This window comes from Perca flavescens, chromosome 22 (assembly GCF_004354835.1).
Source record: "Perca flavescens isolate YP-PL-M2 chromosome 22, PFLA_1.0, whole genome shotgun sequence".
Classification (NCBI taxonomy): domain Eukaryota; kingdom Metazoa; phylum Chordata; class Actinopteri; order Perciformes; family Percidae; genus Perca; species Perca flavescens.
Genome location: NC_041352.1, coordinates 17,442,427 through 17,455,606, shown reverse-complemented (window position 1 = coordinate 17,455,606; position 13,180 = coordinate 17,442,427). Strand labels below are relative to the sequence as shown.

The window sequence follows — 13,180 nt, the reverse complement described above, 5'->3', positions numbered from 1 at the left end:
AAATTTGTCTGAAAAATAGGCCTAACGATTTCCATTAGTACACAATTTTAACAGTGTTATAGAGTAGTTGGTGTTGCTAGCGTTTTTCTGGATCTATGAAAAATAAGCATGCTTGTAAAATTTTGAATTTCGTGGGTGAGCTTTTGTGTTAATGGAAGGGCTATCAGTCACGTTTTATCGTATAGAAACTTTACTTTAAGTGTAGCTGATTTCAAACCTCTTAAATCTTCATTTGTAGCTGCAACTCCATTTTCTTATTTAAACAGGAGTTGTGTGTTTGAGTTGTGAGTTGTGTGGTTTTTCTCTTGTAGGCTTAAGCAAGCCTACTTCTTAAAGGTATTGTGATGTGAGTGAATGGGTAGCCAGCCGCCCCAACAACACCTCTCTGCCTGACCTTTCCCCTATCATTTGAATAATCCAGATCACCGAAATCCATCTGCCCCTTGTCTCCTCTCAGATTGGCTAATTCACCACACAAAGGCAATATGAATAGAAGAGAGAAACAGCAGAGAAAAGTCTGTTAGAGGCAGAGAGTAATTACTTTACTGAGTGCCAATCCTACACAAATAGCAGAGATGATTTAAAAGGTATCAATAAACAGATTAGAAATATAATTAATAAAGGGTAAACAAATCAGATTTTTTATTCCATTTAATTTTTGCTCTAACATTCAGATCAAAATATCTCTGCAAGTTTATATTATGGTAATAATAGTTTGATTTGCTGAAGATCTAATTTTCATATAGCCTATTGATATTTAACCATTAAAATGCTTTTTTCAGTGTTTCAGTGTTTTTTTTTATATTTTAGTGAGACAAATCTGTTTTAACTCCAATTATAGTGAAATAAAATGATTACTAAAAACATGAAACAATTTAAAAAAAAAATAAAAAAGGCAAAGAGACAGAACTCTAAAGGCCCATGAAGGTAATTCTTCGCCTCACATCTCCTCCCTTTTCCACCTCCTCTTTCTCTTTCCCTTTCAGTATCTCCTCTGGTTTCTTTCTAACACGATTACCGCCATCAAACACTCTTATGCTTGCAGTGCGTTTCAAGCCTGTTCGCTCCCACAGTGGAAAATGCTTTTTTATTCATTTCAAGGTGTTGTCATAGTAAAAGTAGCCACAGATTGTAGAGGCCACATCTTTGATTAACTCGATAAGACTTGTATTTTTCCGTCGAATAAAGAAAATATTTTAGTTAGAGGCAATAGCTTGCCGTTGTCAGGCAGATTTGAACCAATAGGTCTGTAGGGGGCACTTTGGTTTCAGAGGCAGCAGTGATGTGACATGCTGTGTCTCCAGTGCAAAATATGTTGAATACTAAATACGTCTAATGAGGGTTTTTTAACGTGCTATATATTCAGTCTTTTATTGTGTGAATATGTGAGAGAGCATACTGGCTGAAAGGTTTGCACCCTCAACAAATACTCTAGCAAATGAAAATTGTCTATATGTTCATTCGGTCACTGAACAACACAGACAAGTCACTGGATCGAGGCCATCCCTCCCCTACCCATACAACAGCCTCTTCAAACCTCTCAGTTGTTGTCTAACCTCTTAATGCTTGATTAAAACTACATGCTTGAACCACTGCAATTGCAATCAACAGCATCTCTCGTCAGGCCCAATACGATAATCGAAAAGACCTTGGCATCCGCATAACCGCTATAACATTGGCAATTACGAGCCACAAGGTCAATCCAAATTGTTACTGGTGTGAGGTGAAGTGTCTTGTTTTGAAAATGGTATAACAAGATGTAGCCAGCCCATTAGACCCCTCCAGCTAAATGTCAGAGCTCTGTCATTTTTTTCTCATGTTGTAGGTTTGATTCACTTCACCCATCAATCTTTCAATATTGTATGCAGACAATTAGGAGCCTGCTGATGTATTTGTGAACCGTTATTGATATTGCCCTTTTGCAGATGTATAACTGTTGGCATTTATGCAGCTGATAAAATGTGATCAAAAACTGTGGAGCTGGCTTTTAGTGAAACCCTATGTTTTTGTGTCAGTAATAGAGGACAGTAAGGATGGTTTATGTGAAGTAAATTGTGCTGGGAAAATAGTATATTTCTAATTTTGGGAGATTAATGCAAAACTAACTTGGCACAATGTCTATATTTTATAAATCAGCAAAGAAAATTTTTAACAGTAGCCACATTTTAGGTATCATTAATTATCCCTCCAAATTATTGCTCCTAATTATCGCTGTTATGCTCTCAAAATATTCTGCATCAGTGGGGCCTAAAGGGAATTTATCATTACAGTAAATGGCCATGAGTGGACCAATTATCAACACATAGGCCAATTCCTTAACCAACGCTGATCAAAATCTCTTAGATAATATTACAGCACATAAAAAACAGGGCTGCCATAGTGAGACAAACCCTACCTTCCTGTTTTAATGAACATGCAGTGCATTTGAAAAGGCTTTTCTGTTCAACTGGTGGTGGATGTATGAAGGTCCACTCTGGGCTGCCTGTGTCTCTCCGGTCCTGTTAGCCATTAGCTGTGTGGCTTGAGCCAGGGCCTAATCCAGCCAAACTCAGGACCAGAGGAGCTAATTAAGCACAAGCTTTTAGTATCCCAACCTCCTGTAGCTGTACAGTGCCAGCCCACCCCATGCCAGCACTAAATGGGGTTGTAAATATCTATAGTGGGGCACAGTGTGGTGACAGCACTGGACAGGGGCTGGTATTAGGGGTTGAGTGAATCTGAATGCATATTATGAGGCCAGTATTAGAGCTGTCTAATGAGTGGGGCCAGTCAGACAGTGGTGGTGGGTGGAAGGAAAGAGGGGAGAGGAAGTGGAAGTAGGTAAAGAACCCTTGCGGCGCTGTTGCATCCACATTTTTTCACGGGAAAGTCATGAGACTTTCCCATGAGACATGCCTTCAGCTGAAAAGTGATGCACTGCAGACTTGATATGGCGGTTGCTGTAAATCAAAAAAGACTATATCAATCAGAAAGAAGACAGAGTGGCATCCTTTACTGCTCTGACAGTGTGTTCTCTCTTTATTTGTGTGTGTCTTCCAGAGGGGCAGCCTGACCCAGATCCCCGTGGTGAAGGAGACCAGGGTGGAGTCGGGCCAGTTCCTGCTGCTCTCCGTCCTCTGCATGCTGTTCATCCTGTTGGCGCTGGCAGTGTCCACCACCTTCTTCTGTGTGCGCCAGCGCTCCCACCTCCGCATGAAGGAAAAGTTGGCCAGCCTGGGTACTGACCCCAGTACTGATGCAACCGCAACCTATCAGGTTAGACCAGCCCCCTTGCTATGAGCCAATCAGGGGCCAGGACACTTAGCCTGTGCTCTGCCATTGGAACACATGCTCTGTTCGAGTACGATAGATTTTCTCATTGGTTTGTGAGAGTGTGTTTGTTTGTGTGTATATGTTTGAATGGTTCTCTTCTAACTGCTTCCATGATGTTTTTGGCTGTTGTGATGATAGTGATTAGCTTTTTTGATAAAATGAAAGTTTTTTGTTATTGTGCAGTACAATAATTGTACATCAGAAATAATTTTTTTTAATGTTTATTTACATTATTTTATGGTCTTTATTTTTCTTGTGAATTTTTGACCTAATGCTCCAATATATATTCACTCCATCCAATTATTCAATGCTCACCCTTGCCTGAGAAGTGTGTGTGTGTGTGTGTGTGTGTGTGTGTGTGTGTGTGTGTGTGTGTGTGTGTGTGTGTGTGTGTGTGTGTGTGTGTGTGTGTGTGTGTGTGTGTGTGTGTGTGTGTGTGTGTGTGTGTGTAATAGAAAGAGAGACAGGCCGCCACTGTGACCTATTCCCTCTGTTCTTCTAGGGCCTTAGACAGCCTGGGCTGTATTGATTTTTAGCGTTGGGGCTCAGCTGTGCCCAGCGTGGCACTCCGAGCATATTTATCTGCATGTCGCGTTAACATTTTCAATATGTAAATAGGTTTTCATAGGGCTGCTCTATCTATCCAAAGCTGGAGGTGTTACATTGTTATAAAGATGGCCACAGAGAAGCAAATAAAACATATATAGTAAAGTATGTCCAGTTTTGTTTATTATATATCTGTTTTTCAATTTGTTTATCAATTGTTTCTTCTCTGCAAATTTGAGTTCTTTATGGCACCTGTTCTTTCTCAATATATACCTTTAGGGATGGATAACTGCTCTGTCATGCGTTCATGTAGGTGTGTTCTCAATGACAGATACAGTTATGTTGGGAGAGACATATTGTTAGATGGCAGCACATACTGGAGACGTTTCCTCTTGGCCTGTTTTATTTCTTATTAGTAATAGGGGAGGGAACAGGGGAAGCTGTAATCCCACTACCAGTGCTCCTCTCTGGGCTACATGTGTCTATCCTCTGGCCCTCTCCGGTGCTAACTGTATCTCTCTGCCTGCTCCTGGGACGATTTCCCAGCTCCGGTGCTGCACGGCACTTTGCAGGAATGTTAAGAAGTAGGATGAATTATGAGGTGGACCTGGATATTTCCCCGAGGCCAAGGCCCAGGGCACTGCTTCATGGCTCTAATCATTGAAGTCTGACGGCGGGAAAGCTGATCCAAGACCAGGGCTTAGAGGGGCCTGTGCTCCAGAGGGAAATATCACTATGATAGATCATGAGATAGCCTGTGCTTTTACAAGGCATTTTCTCTGCTCTGCCCTGCCCTTGCTGTTATTGAGTATGCAAATTAATTCTGTGGACATGGCTGGCTTTGCTTCCCAAAACCAAAACATAAAGGGGGTTTACAGATTAGGAATTTCACATAAAAAAGTGTGACCACACTTTATGGAGTGTGTGACTGTTGCTGTGTTTGTTCGTTTACACATGTATACAATTGCACAGATTTAGCAACAGGGATTTTTTCTTAGTTTTTTTCATTTTGTATATACTAGCATAGATATTGCCTAGTCTAAATTTTTGATGCACGGTTTCTGCACTGAGGCATGATGGGAGAAAAGCTGAGTCATTGGGAGAAGTGTAATCTTTGTAGCAGTGGCCCTTTAAGCGATTCTCAGAAACCAGGAGATATCAATCAAAATAAATAATTATACTTTATGATTGTGCAAATGCATTTTTATCTCCTTTTGTTTTTTGGGTTATGTACACTCACTGTGGAACTCCTACTTGATTGATGAATAGATTTTTATATTCTCCTATCTTAGCAAAAAATGATCCAAATTCTTTTTTTTGAAGAAAGTCATTTTTGCTTTATAGCTTGACTCTGCAGTATGGTGATTTTTTGCAGGATCTTACTTTAAAAACTCACTTTTTTAACAACTAAAAGATCCATTCTTAAACAATGAACACAGTCTCTGTGTGGCAGCCAGGTGTGACTGACTGAATTTATTCTGTAAATCGTGTAGGGTTCCTCAACCATGTATTTTTGACATAATTAGTATAAACTCCATAATCCATGAGGATAAGCCATTAATCTACAGGCAAGTGAGGACAGATCAAATCAGCCGAGATACAGGATGTGCATTTACAAAACTCAGCCCCTAACAGCAAGGATAAGCACATAACCTACATAAAACTATTGTTATGTGCTTGAAAAGAAGATAAATACATGAAACCTTGCAAGGACTCTGGAAAAAAAACACTGCATTTTTGATGATCAGTGCTTCACTATTATCCCCTGTAATCCCCAGGAGCTGTGCCGCCAACGTATGGCAATCAGGACGTCGGAGCGTGTTGAGCGACCGGAGACCCTGCGCCACTCACGGCTCAACAGCGTCTCGTCCCAGTTTAGCGATGGCCCCGCAGCCAGCCCATCGACCCGCAGCAGCACCTCCTCCTGGTGCGAAGAGCCAGTGCCATCCAACATGGACATCTCCACTGGTCACATGATACTGGTAAGGAACGTGCTTTGACTCCAAAGACAATGTGAGCAATGATGCATGTGGTGGGAAAAGTAGCGAGTGAGGAAGTTGGTTGAAGTGTGGTTTGCTGTCAAGCCCTCAGAGATGTTTTGTGGTTCTTAGCATGATATTTTACAACTAAACAAACCATAGCATCGTGTCTCACTGACTATGCACTTAACCTGCCAGCGTGGGTTTAGTGTAGTTTGAGAAGAATGCATTAGGTTCAGGCCGGTGTACAAGATCATATATCTATATCTATGATTCCCAACCAGGGGTACTCACACCCCAAGAGGTACTTATGTTGCCATGGGCAATGTGGATTGTGGATTTTCTAAATTAATTTAAAAATATATATAAATTTTATTTGATTGAACTAAAACACATATATCCACATATTCGGTCAGCTGTAACATCTGTACACCACCTGTTGCAATTAAGAGTGTGTGCAAATAATTTAAAAAGAAAAGCTGAAACAGTTTGCTAAAGGTAATAGATAAACAGTTAAGATACTTAGCTAAAAGCAATGAAAAAAAAAAAGGTTGAATAGTCAGTTAGACGTAATGGATATAAGGTCAAAATAGCCAAAAGTAATGCATACATGGGTGAACTAGTTTGCTAAAAGCAATTGGGGAAAAAAAGGTTGAATAGTCAGCTTAAAGTGATGGATAATACTTGGCTACAAGTTATGGATAAATGGTGAAATAAAAAGCTAAAAGTAATGGATAACATTAACCCTTCTGTTACTCCAAGTGGTGTAATACAAATGTGTGTACAAAGTACATGACTGACTGAACCAACCTAAACACTGACAGTTCAACTTTATGTAAACATATTTTAACAATAAACTGCTTTAAACAACATCCACGTTAAAATCAATTCAAATGAACACATTAGGAACGTGACAGGTGATGTCAATGTAGGGATACTTGAGATCATCTGTAAGGGCCTTTGGTCACAGATGTACAGGAATAGGCTATTGAGATGTTTCATGTGAGCATACATTATGGTGTTTGCTTTTAAAACTCCCTTTGCCTATGAATATACTAGACCCTGTGCTGAAAACCAACACCTTGATTTCTCTCTGTTTATCTGTTTGGATATTTTTCATCCCTCTCTCACCACATTCCCTTCAGAACCCTGTTATGTTTGTTTCCCCATCACTCTTCCTGCTGTTTTCTCCCTCTTGCTTTATCTCAGCACTGTTTTGTAATTTTTTTCCTTTTTGGAATCATTTTCTCTCTTTATCATTCTGTCCTGTGTCTCTCCTCTGTGTCATTTTCATCTTTTACCCCCTTCGTCTCTCTTCCTGCTGCAGCAAAATAAGGAAGACATTGTTTTGCATGATGAGAGCAAAACAAAACTGAAATATCATTATTATCATTGGATGTTTTAGAGTTTTTTTTTTTTTTTTTTTTTAAAAAGCTTTTGGTTGCCAACGCTTCCACAAACACACAATGGATTGTTTTAATTTTGCACAACTTTCGCTTCATTCATTTGAGACAAGCTTGATAAAAGAGATGGATAGATGCCTTGCAGTGTTTCCATTAATGGAGAGAGCATTCATCACACTGCATGTCTAGCATTTATATTGGGAGGCTATAATGAATGAGAGTGAATCTGAGTAATGCCTTGTATTTGTGGTAATAGATGGGTTTTGTTGCACTCGTCAAGGCTTGTTTGTGAAGCTTCTTTTGAAAACATTGACAATAGAAAAGCATTTAGCCCTGCAATAACAAAAGAAACACTGTGAATCATTTCTAGGAGCTGTTATTATTAGCCCTAATTTTTTTTCAACTCAGGCATTGCAATGTAGAAAGGTAAAACACTCAGGGACCTTTACCTCTCTTTCATGCCATGATTGACAGGGAGATGTCCTATAGGGGTTCTTCTTTAAACATTCTTTAAAATTCCACCGCCATCTCACATGAAACCATGTGTGAGATTGCCTTGTTATCACTGATCTCAGACCTATATTTTCCCATCTCAGCTCTCCTCTCCTCTCATCTCCCCTCTCTCAATCTTTGGAACTCACACCGTGTAGAGAAGGATGATGATGAATACCCGGCTTTCCAAAGCACATATGCTGGAGGTCCTTTTTTTGAGGCCCGATCTCACACACACACACACACACACACACACACACACACACACACACACACACACACACACACACACACACACACACATATATAACCACTATGAACTACGATGTTGCGCCCCATCATTTGGCCCCCCTCAACTTAGACTTAAAAAGTCTTGCATAGCGACTTCACTTCAAAAGTGAAATTGGATGCCTCTGTGTGCTGAGTCATCAGGGCATCACACCTCTGCTATCTTACATTTTCTATCTTCTCTCTTTTGCCTTTTTCAGCTACAGTATGGTGCATGCAAATGTTACCTACTTAAAATTATTAAAAACCTCAAACATGATTACCAGATGTAACATGGAAGCATGAGATGTGGCTGTATTTTTGTGTTTATTGCTGCAGTCCTTTCAGCACCATGGACAGCACTTTACACTCAGTAAACCTGTTTTTCCCTGACAAGCATGTGAAACAAAAAACCCTCTGTCCATCTAGCTCTCCTATTGTCCAGAAACAGGGTCAAAATGTTGATGCAGCTGTGGTTGCTGTAGCGTTCCCTCTGCTTAATCACCTCTCTAAAAGAGAAAAAATCAATAATTGTGTCGCTTGAGACTCTTTTATCATTATGAGTGGTTATTGTTGTATTTTTTTTAAATTATAAATTATTTGCTCGAAAGGAAAGTAAAATAGCCACTGACTCATGCAACATGTTCTGCCCTCAGTGGCTTTTACTCTTACAATTTTAAATTAAGTTTATCAGCAAAAGAACAATTTGCTGTCCCATTAAAAGCATAAAAATGTGTTCTTTTTATTTAGCTATTATTAGCTAACACACTAAAACATATATATTAATACCGTTTTCTTCACCTCTAACTGCTGTTTATCATATCATAAAGCTCCCTGTACAAACTGTTACCAGTATTGTTCATTTTAATTTGACAGCAGAGCTTGACAGTGATGTGCTACCTGTTGTGTCTGCCTCCCCTGGTTGTCCCTTCATCCTGATTTCACCCAGCACCCTCTGCTGCCGAGGAGACTGCTTAGGAAGGATTAGACATTGTTTCCCTGACATCCCGGCCTCCCATCCCAACCCTCTGATTGGCAGACATAATCCCCCCATTCACTAAACCTTCGTTACACTGTCTCTGGAATACGCCAAGGTCCACTGCCTCCCCCTAGGAACCGGAGGGCTTGATAAGGGCCTGCTGGCTGCATTGCATTAAGCTGCTAAAATATGAATTTGGAATGCAATCGATTCAGGGCATCGTTTGAATAGAATGGGAGGCAATTCAGAGTGGATTTATCAAGTACATGGAGATGTAATATTGGTAGGGGAGGTGGGATGCTGTCAGGCTGGCAAGCTGAGAGTACTTGTGCAGGGTGACAAGAGCATAGTGGTGACAGGCTCTGTCAAGTGGCCATAATGGCATGCTGTCATTTTCCTGGGAAGACAGCACTGTGTTTGCGTAGGTGATGCACAACAGCACACATGCAAATAAATATACGTGTGTTGGCCGCTATTAGAATTGACATTAACTTGATTTTTTTCATAATTGTTTTTTTTGCATGCATAACATTAAAAGTTCAAACAGGGATGGATGAAAGTATAACAGCAGACATCTACAGTACTATTTCAGTAATATCCCTTTATGTCATTAATGGTTCAGATAGAACACAGTGTTTCTGTTGTGTTCTCTCATAATGCAGCTGCGCGAGTTGCTTTTTTAGTTCTCAGTGTGGCCTTTAAGACCTTAAGTCTTAAGTTTCACCTTTGGTAACGTATCAAACAATAAACTTTGATTTCCTTTGTCTGTAGGATTTGTAATGTTCTTATAAGTCATCTAATAGCCTTTGCGTTTATGTGGGAGATGTCTGAATTCATAAGCCATCAAAAGGTAATTGCCCATTATGTGTTGGAAAAGCTTATTTGTGATTGTCATCTATGTAGGAATTGTATATATCCTGCAAAGACTTGGATTTCCCATTTGACAGACAGGAGTGAATACGTGGGATGTAACAATGGAGTGTCACCTCTCTGCCCAGCCTACCTATACTGCCTTGAATATGGGATAAAAACCCAGCACATCTGGGTATCACTTTCATTGTATTAGCCAGCTGATCCCTGACATCAGTTTATGAGTCTGTAATCTTCTGCCTCACACAATAGCGGACTAAACCATTTAACCCCATTGGGAGGGAAGCCATGATACAGGAGAGGAAGCGAAACACGGCGCTGCGCTACAAAAGATCGTCTTGCCAGCTACAGCCTCTAAGCTCCCTAACACACACACACACACACACACACACACACACAAACAGGGGGCTTCTGCCCCTCCCCCTTCTCTTTTTCCATCTTTGTCTCTCTAGTGAATTCAATTTTGTCTTCTCTGAGCAACGGCTTAAATGCAGACAATCTTATCAGTGGCTGTGCAAGCAGTGAGGGACGTGATTGAAACACCCCTGAAGTATTTTCTAATGCAGACCAACCTTTCAGGAGTCTTAATTGTGCATGATGTTTTCTCTCTCGGTCAAAAACACAACACAAAACGCACAAAGACACAAACATTAGCAAATCTTTCCCACCTAGATCTTCTGCAGCCTCCTTCTCACCCAGTTGTTACGCTATACAGCAGCTTATAGGACAATAATGCTCCATGACACCTGATCATAGCTTTAATGTTAAGGGTTTAGTGTTTGGCTCCACTTTATTTATTGGTTGGCTCATGGTGAAGAAAATACAATGCAATGCTGTGGTGAAGATAATATGTGTCTCATTTAATTTATCCAAATTTGCTGCAAAAACAAAAACAAAATGTCTTTTTACAGCCACATTTTGAGATAAATTCAGTTTTGCATGGATCTGGCTTGGTGTTTCAAATGGGGGCTAAGGTGATGTTTGTTTTCCTCTAGTCATACATGGAGGACCACTTGAAGAACAAGAACCGTCTGGAGCGTGAGTGGGAGGCCCTGTGCTCCTACCAGGCAGAGCCCGGTGCCTGCAGTGTCGGGCAGGGCGAGCAGAGCTCAAAGAAGAACCGCTCAGACGCCGTGGTCGTATGTGAGTCCATTCAGAAGTCCATCCAGTTTTTTGTTTTGTTTTTTGTTGTGAGAATGTCCGTACCATGTACAAGCAGCTCCATCCCTGTTGATGTGTTTGTGAACGGATGCTTCAAATCAGCGGTTGTTGGCTTGAAATGAGAAATATTTGTGTTTACTTATGAAATGTAGACTGCAAATTTTGAGTGGTAAATCTGCCGGCATTATTATTGTAACTGCTTTGAGAATGGAAAGCTTTACAGGCGTAGCAACAGTAACTAGGGAGGCGAAGCTTAGCAAACAGTCAATTGCTTTATCTTTTTTTAGTCACAACCTTTTTTCCTCAAAATTTCCTCAATCAGCTCTTTATACATCCATGAATCAGCCTCTTCCTATGAGTAATGGGGATCTACAAGAAAATAGCATTTTCTGCCAAAGGTCTCACCAAAGGGGGGCATGGCAGGACCTCAATACTGTGGCTCCACTGCCCTATCACTACTGCGCAGACTCTGGCTCGAAGATTTGAAGATGGCAGTGCACATATCTGGGATATTTTTGCTTTACTTTTGTACAGTTGGAGGAAGTGGAATATCTTTTTTACAGTCCACATACAGAGTTTTTGACTCATATTAATTATCATAAGTAATGTCTAAAGATTTCTGCTTATTCAGTCAAGAAGTTGAGAAAAACATTTGAGGCCAAGTTTTCAGGGGCATTAATTTAAAGCAGATCTGTTTAGGAGGACTAGCGGATTTAAGTTCACTGGAAACAGATTATCTGAATCTTTTAACAGTTTCACTTGTTTAAGAAAAAGAGGATTTTAAGGCTCACAGCTTACAGACTTCTTAAGATATTTTATTATTATTTCACTTGGAACATTCGTTACTGAAGGTGAAGCAATTCAGGACTTCAGAACAGTGTGTGTGTATGATGAAAGTCTGGTGAAATTGCAGTCCCTGCAGCCTTTTTTACTTACATGTTTCTCTGTTGCTACTCAAAATGATGTTGTTATTGTGTGGGGATGAAAAACAGTGGAAACATATGTTGATGAATTACGCGTCTCTATTACAGATGATCATTCCAGGATCACCTTGAAAGCGGAGAATAACCACGGCAACTCAGATTACATCAATGCAAGTCCCATAGTGAGTATTGCTTATTCATTATAGCTCTATGTTGTGGATAATGTCTGTGTCTCCAAGGCCTTTTTTTTTTACCAGAAGTACCTGTTGTGGTTGTGGTTTTTTTTAAGATAAAAGAAGTTTCAAAGGACTTGTCATCGATCCAAGTGCATTGATCTTTTTTAAAACTTTGTTCTTCATGTTGAGAGCCTCAATGGATTTGGTGTGTCTTGTTGAATCACACTATGACTTTCACTGCTTTCAAAATGGCTGCTCCCTGAAGATACCCCTTTTTTTCAAGAATTATCCATTATTTTTGACTAAACAAATGCCCCCCACCACCTACCCACAAATCCAGAAAGAACTCAGTGTTGGAGAGGTCTAAGGGTTTTTTTTTCCCAAAAAACATTGCCAGTCATGATTTCCCCTGAGGCTGCTGAAAAGGGATTCCATCAAAGGGAACAGGAATCTATGCATTTCAAATATAGTGCCAAAAATTTCTGAGGAGATAGATGAGGGGGGCAAGCACAGCTGCACTAAAAGCCTATTACTCTTCAGAAACAAACATGTATTCCTCCATGTTTTTTAATGGCATATTCATAGAGGTTTTTTAGCTTATTAACATTGCCACATTTGCCTTCTTATAGAATATTATAATAAAGTTAATCAATCAGGGAAAGAAGTTGGCAAAAAATCTGATTGCTGGATCAGAAAAAGGCTATAAAGTTAACTCATCCAAGACTGTTTTGGTGCAGTTGAAAAAGAAAAGTATCTCGAAAGACAAACGGATGTTGAAGATGGTTGAAGTAATGGCAGATGCACTGGTGTGTGGATAAAAGGACAGTAATTACACCACAAAAGGGACCCCTGGCTGAGCCCAGCAAAACTGTGATAATTATGTCTGTCAATGCGGCTTCTTCCTCCTCATTAGCTTCAGGGGCAGTGACCTACGAGTAAATAATCTGTCGCTTCTTTCTGGGAATCAGGGGTCAGAGAGGCAAAGGAAAGGAGCGATCTGAGCTCCCTGCAAAGCAGAGGGTGACATGCACAAAGGAAAAGGCTTGGATAATGATTAATGCTTGACCACAAA

The 13,180-nt window shown here is 40.2% G+C and overlaps 1 protein-coding gene across 1 annotated transcript in view; it reads left to right on the top strand.

Moving 5' to 3' along the window:
• Positions 1-13,180, top strand: part of ptprn2 (protein tyrosine phosphatase receptor type N2) — a 119,758-nt gene that overhangs the window by 89,569 nt on the left and 17,009 nt on the right. Inside the window, exons 12-15 of the mRNA XM_028569280.1 lie at positions 3,040-3,255; positions 5,637-5,840; positions 10,844-10,991; positions 12,041-12,114. Of these exons, the coding sequence (XP_028425081.1) occupies positions 3,040-3,255; positions 5,637-5,840; positions 10,844-10,991; positions 12,041-12,114 (642 nt within the window). The remainder of the gene's footprint in view (positions 1-3,039; positions 3,256-5,636; positions 5,841-10,843; positions 10,992-12,040; positions 12,115-13,180) is intronic.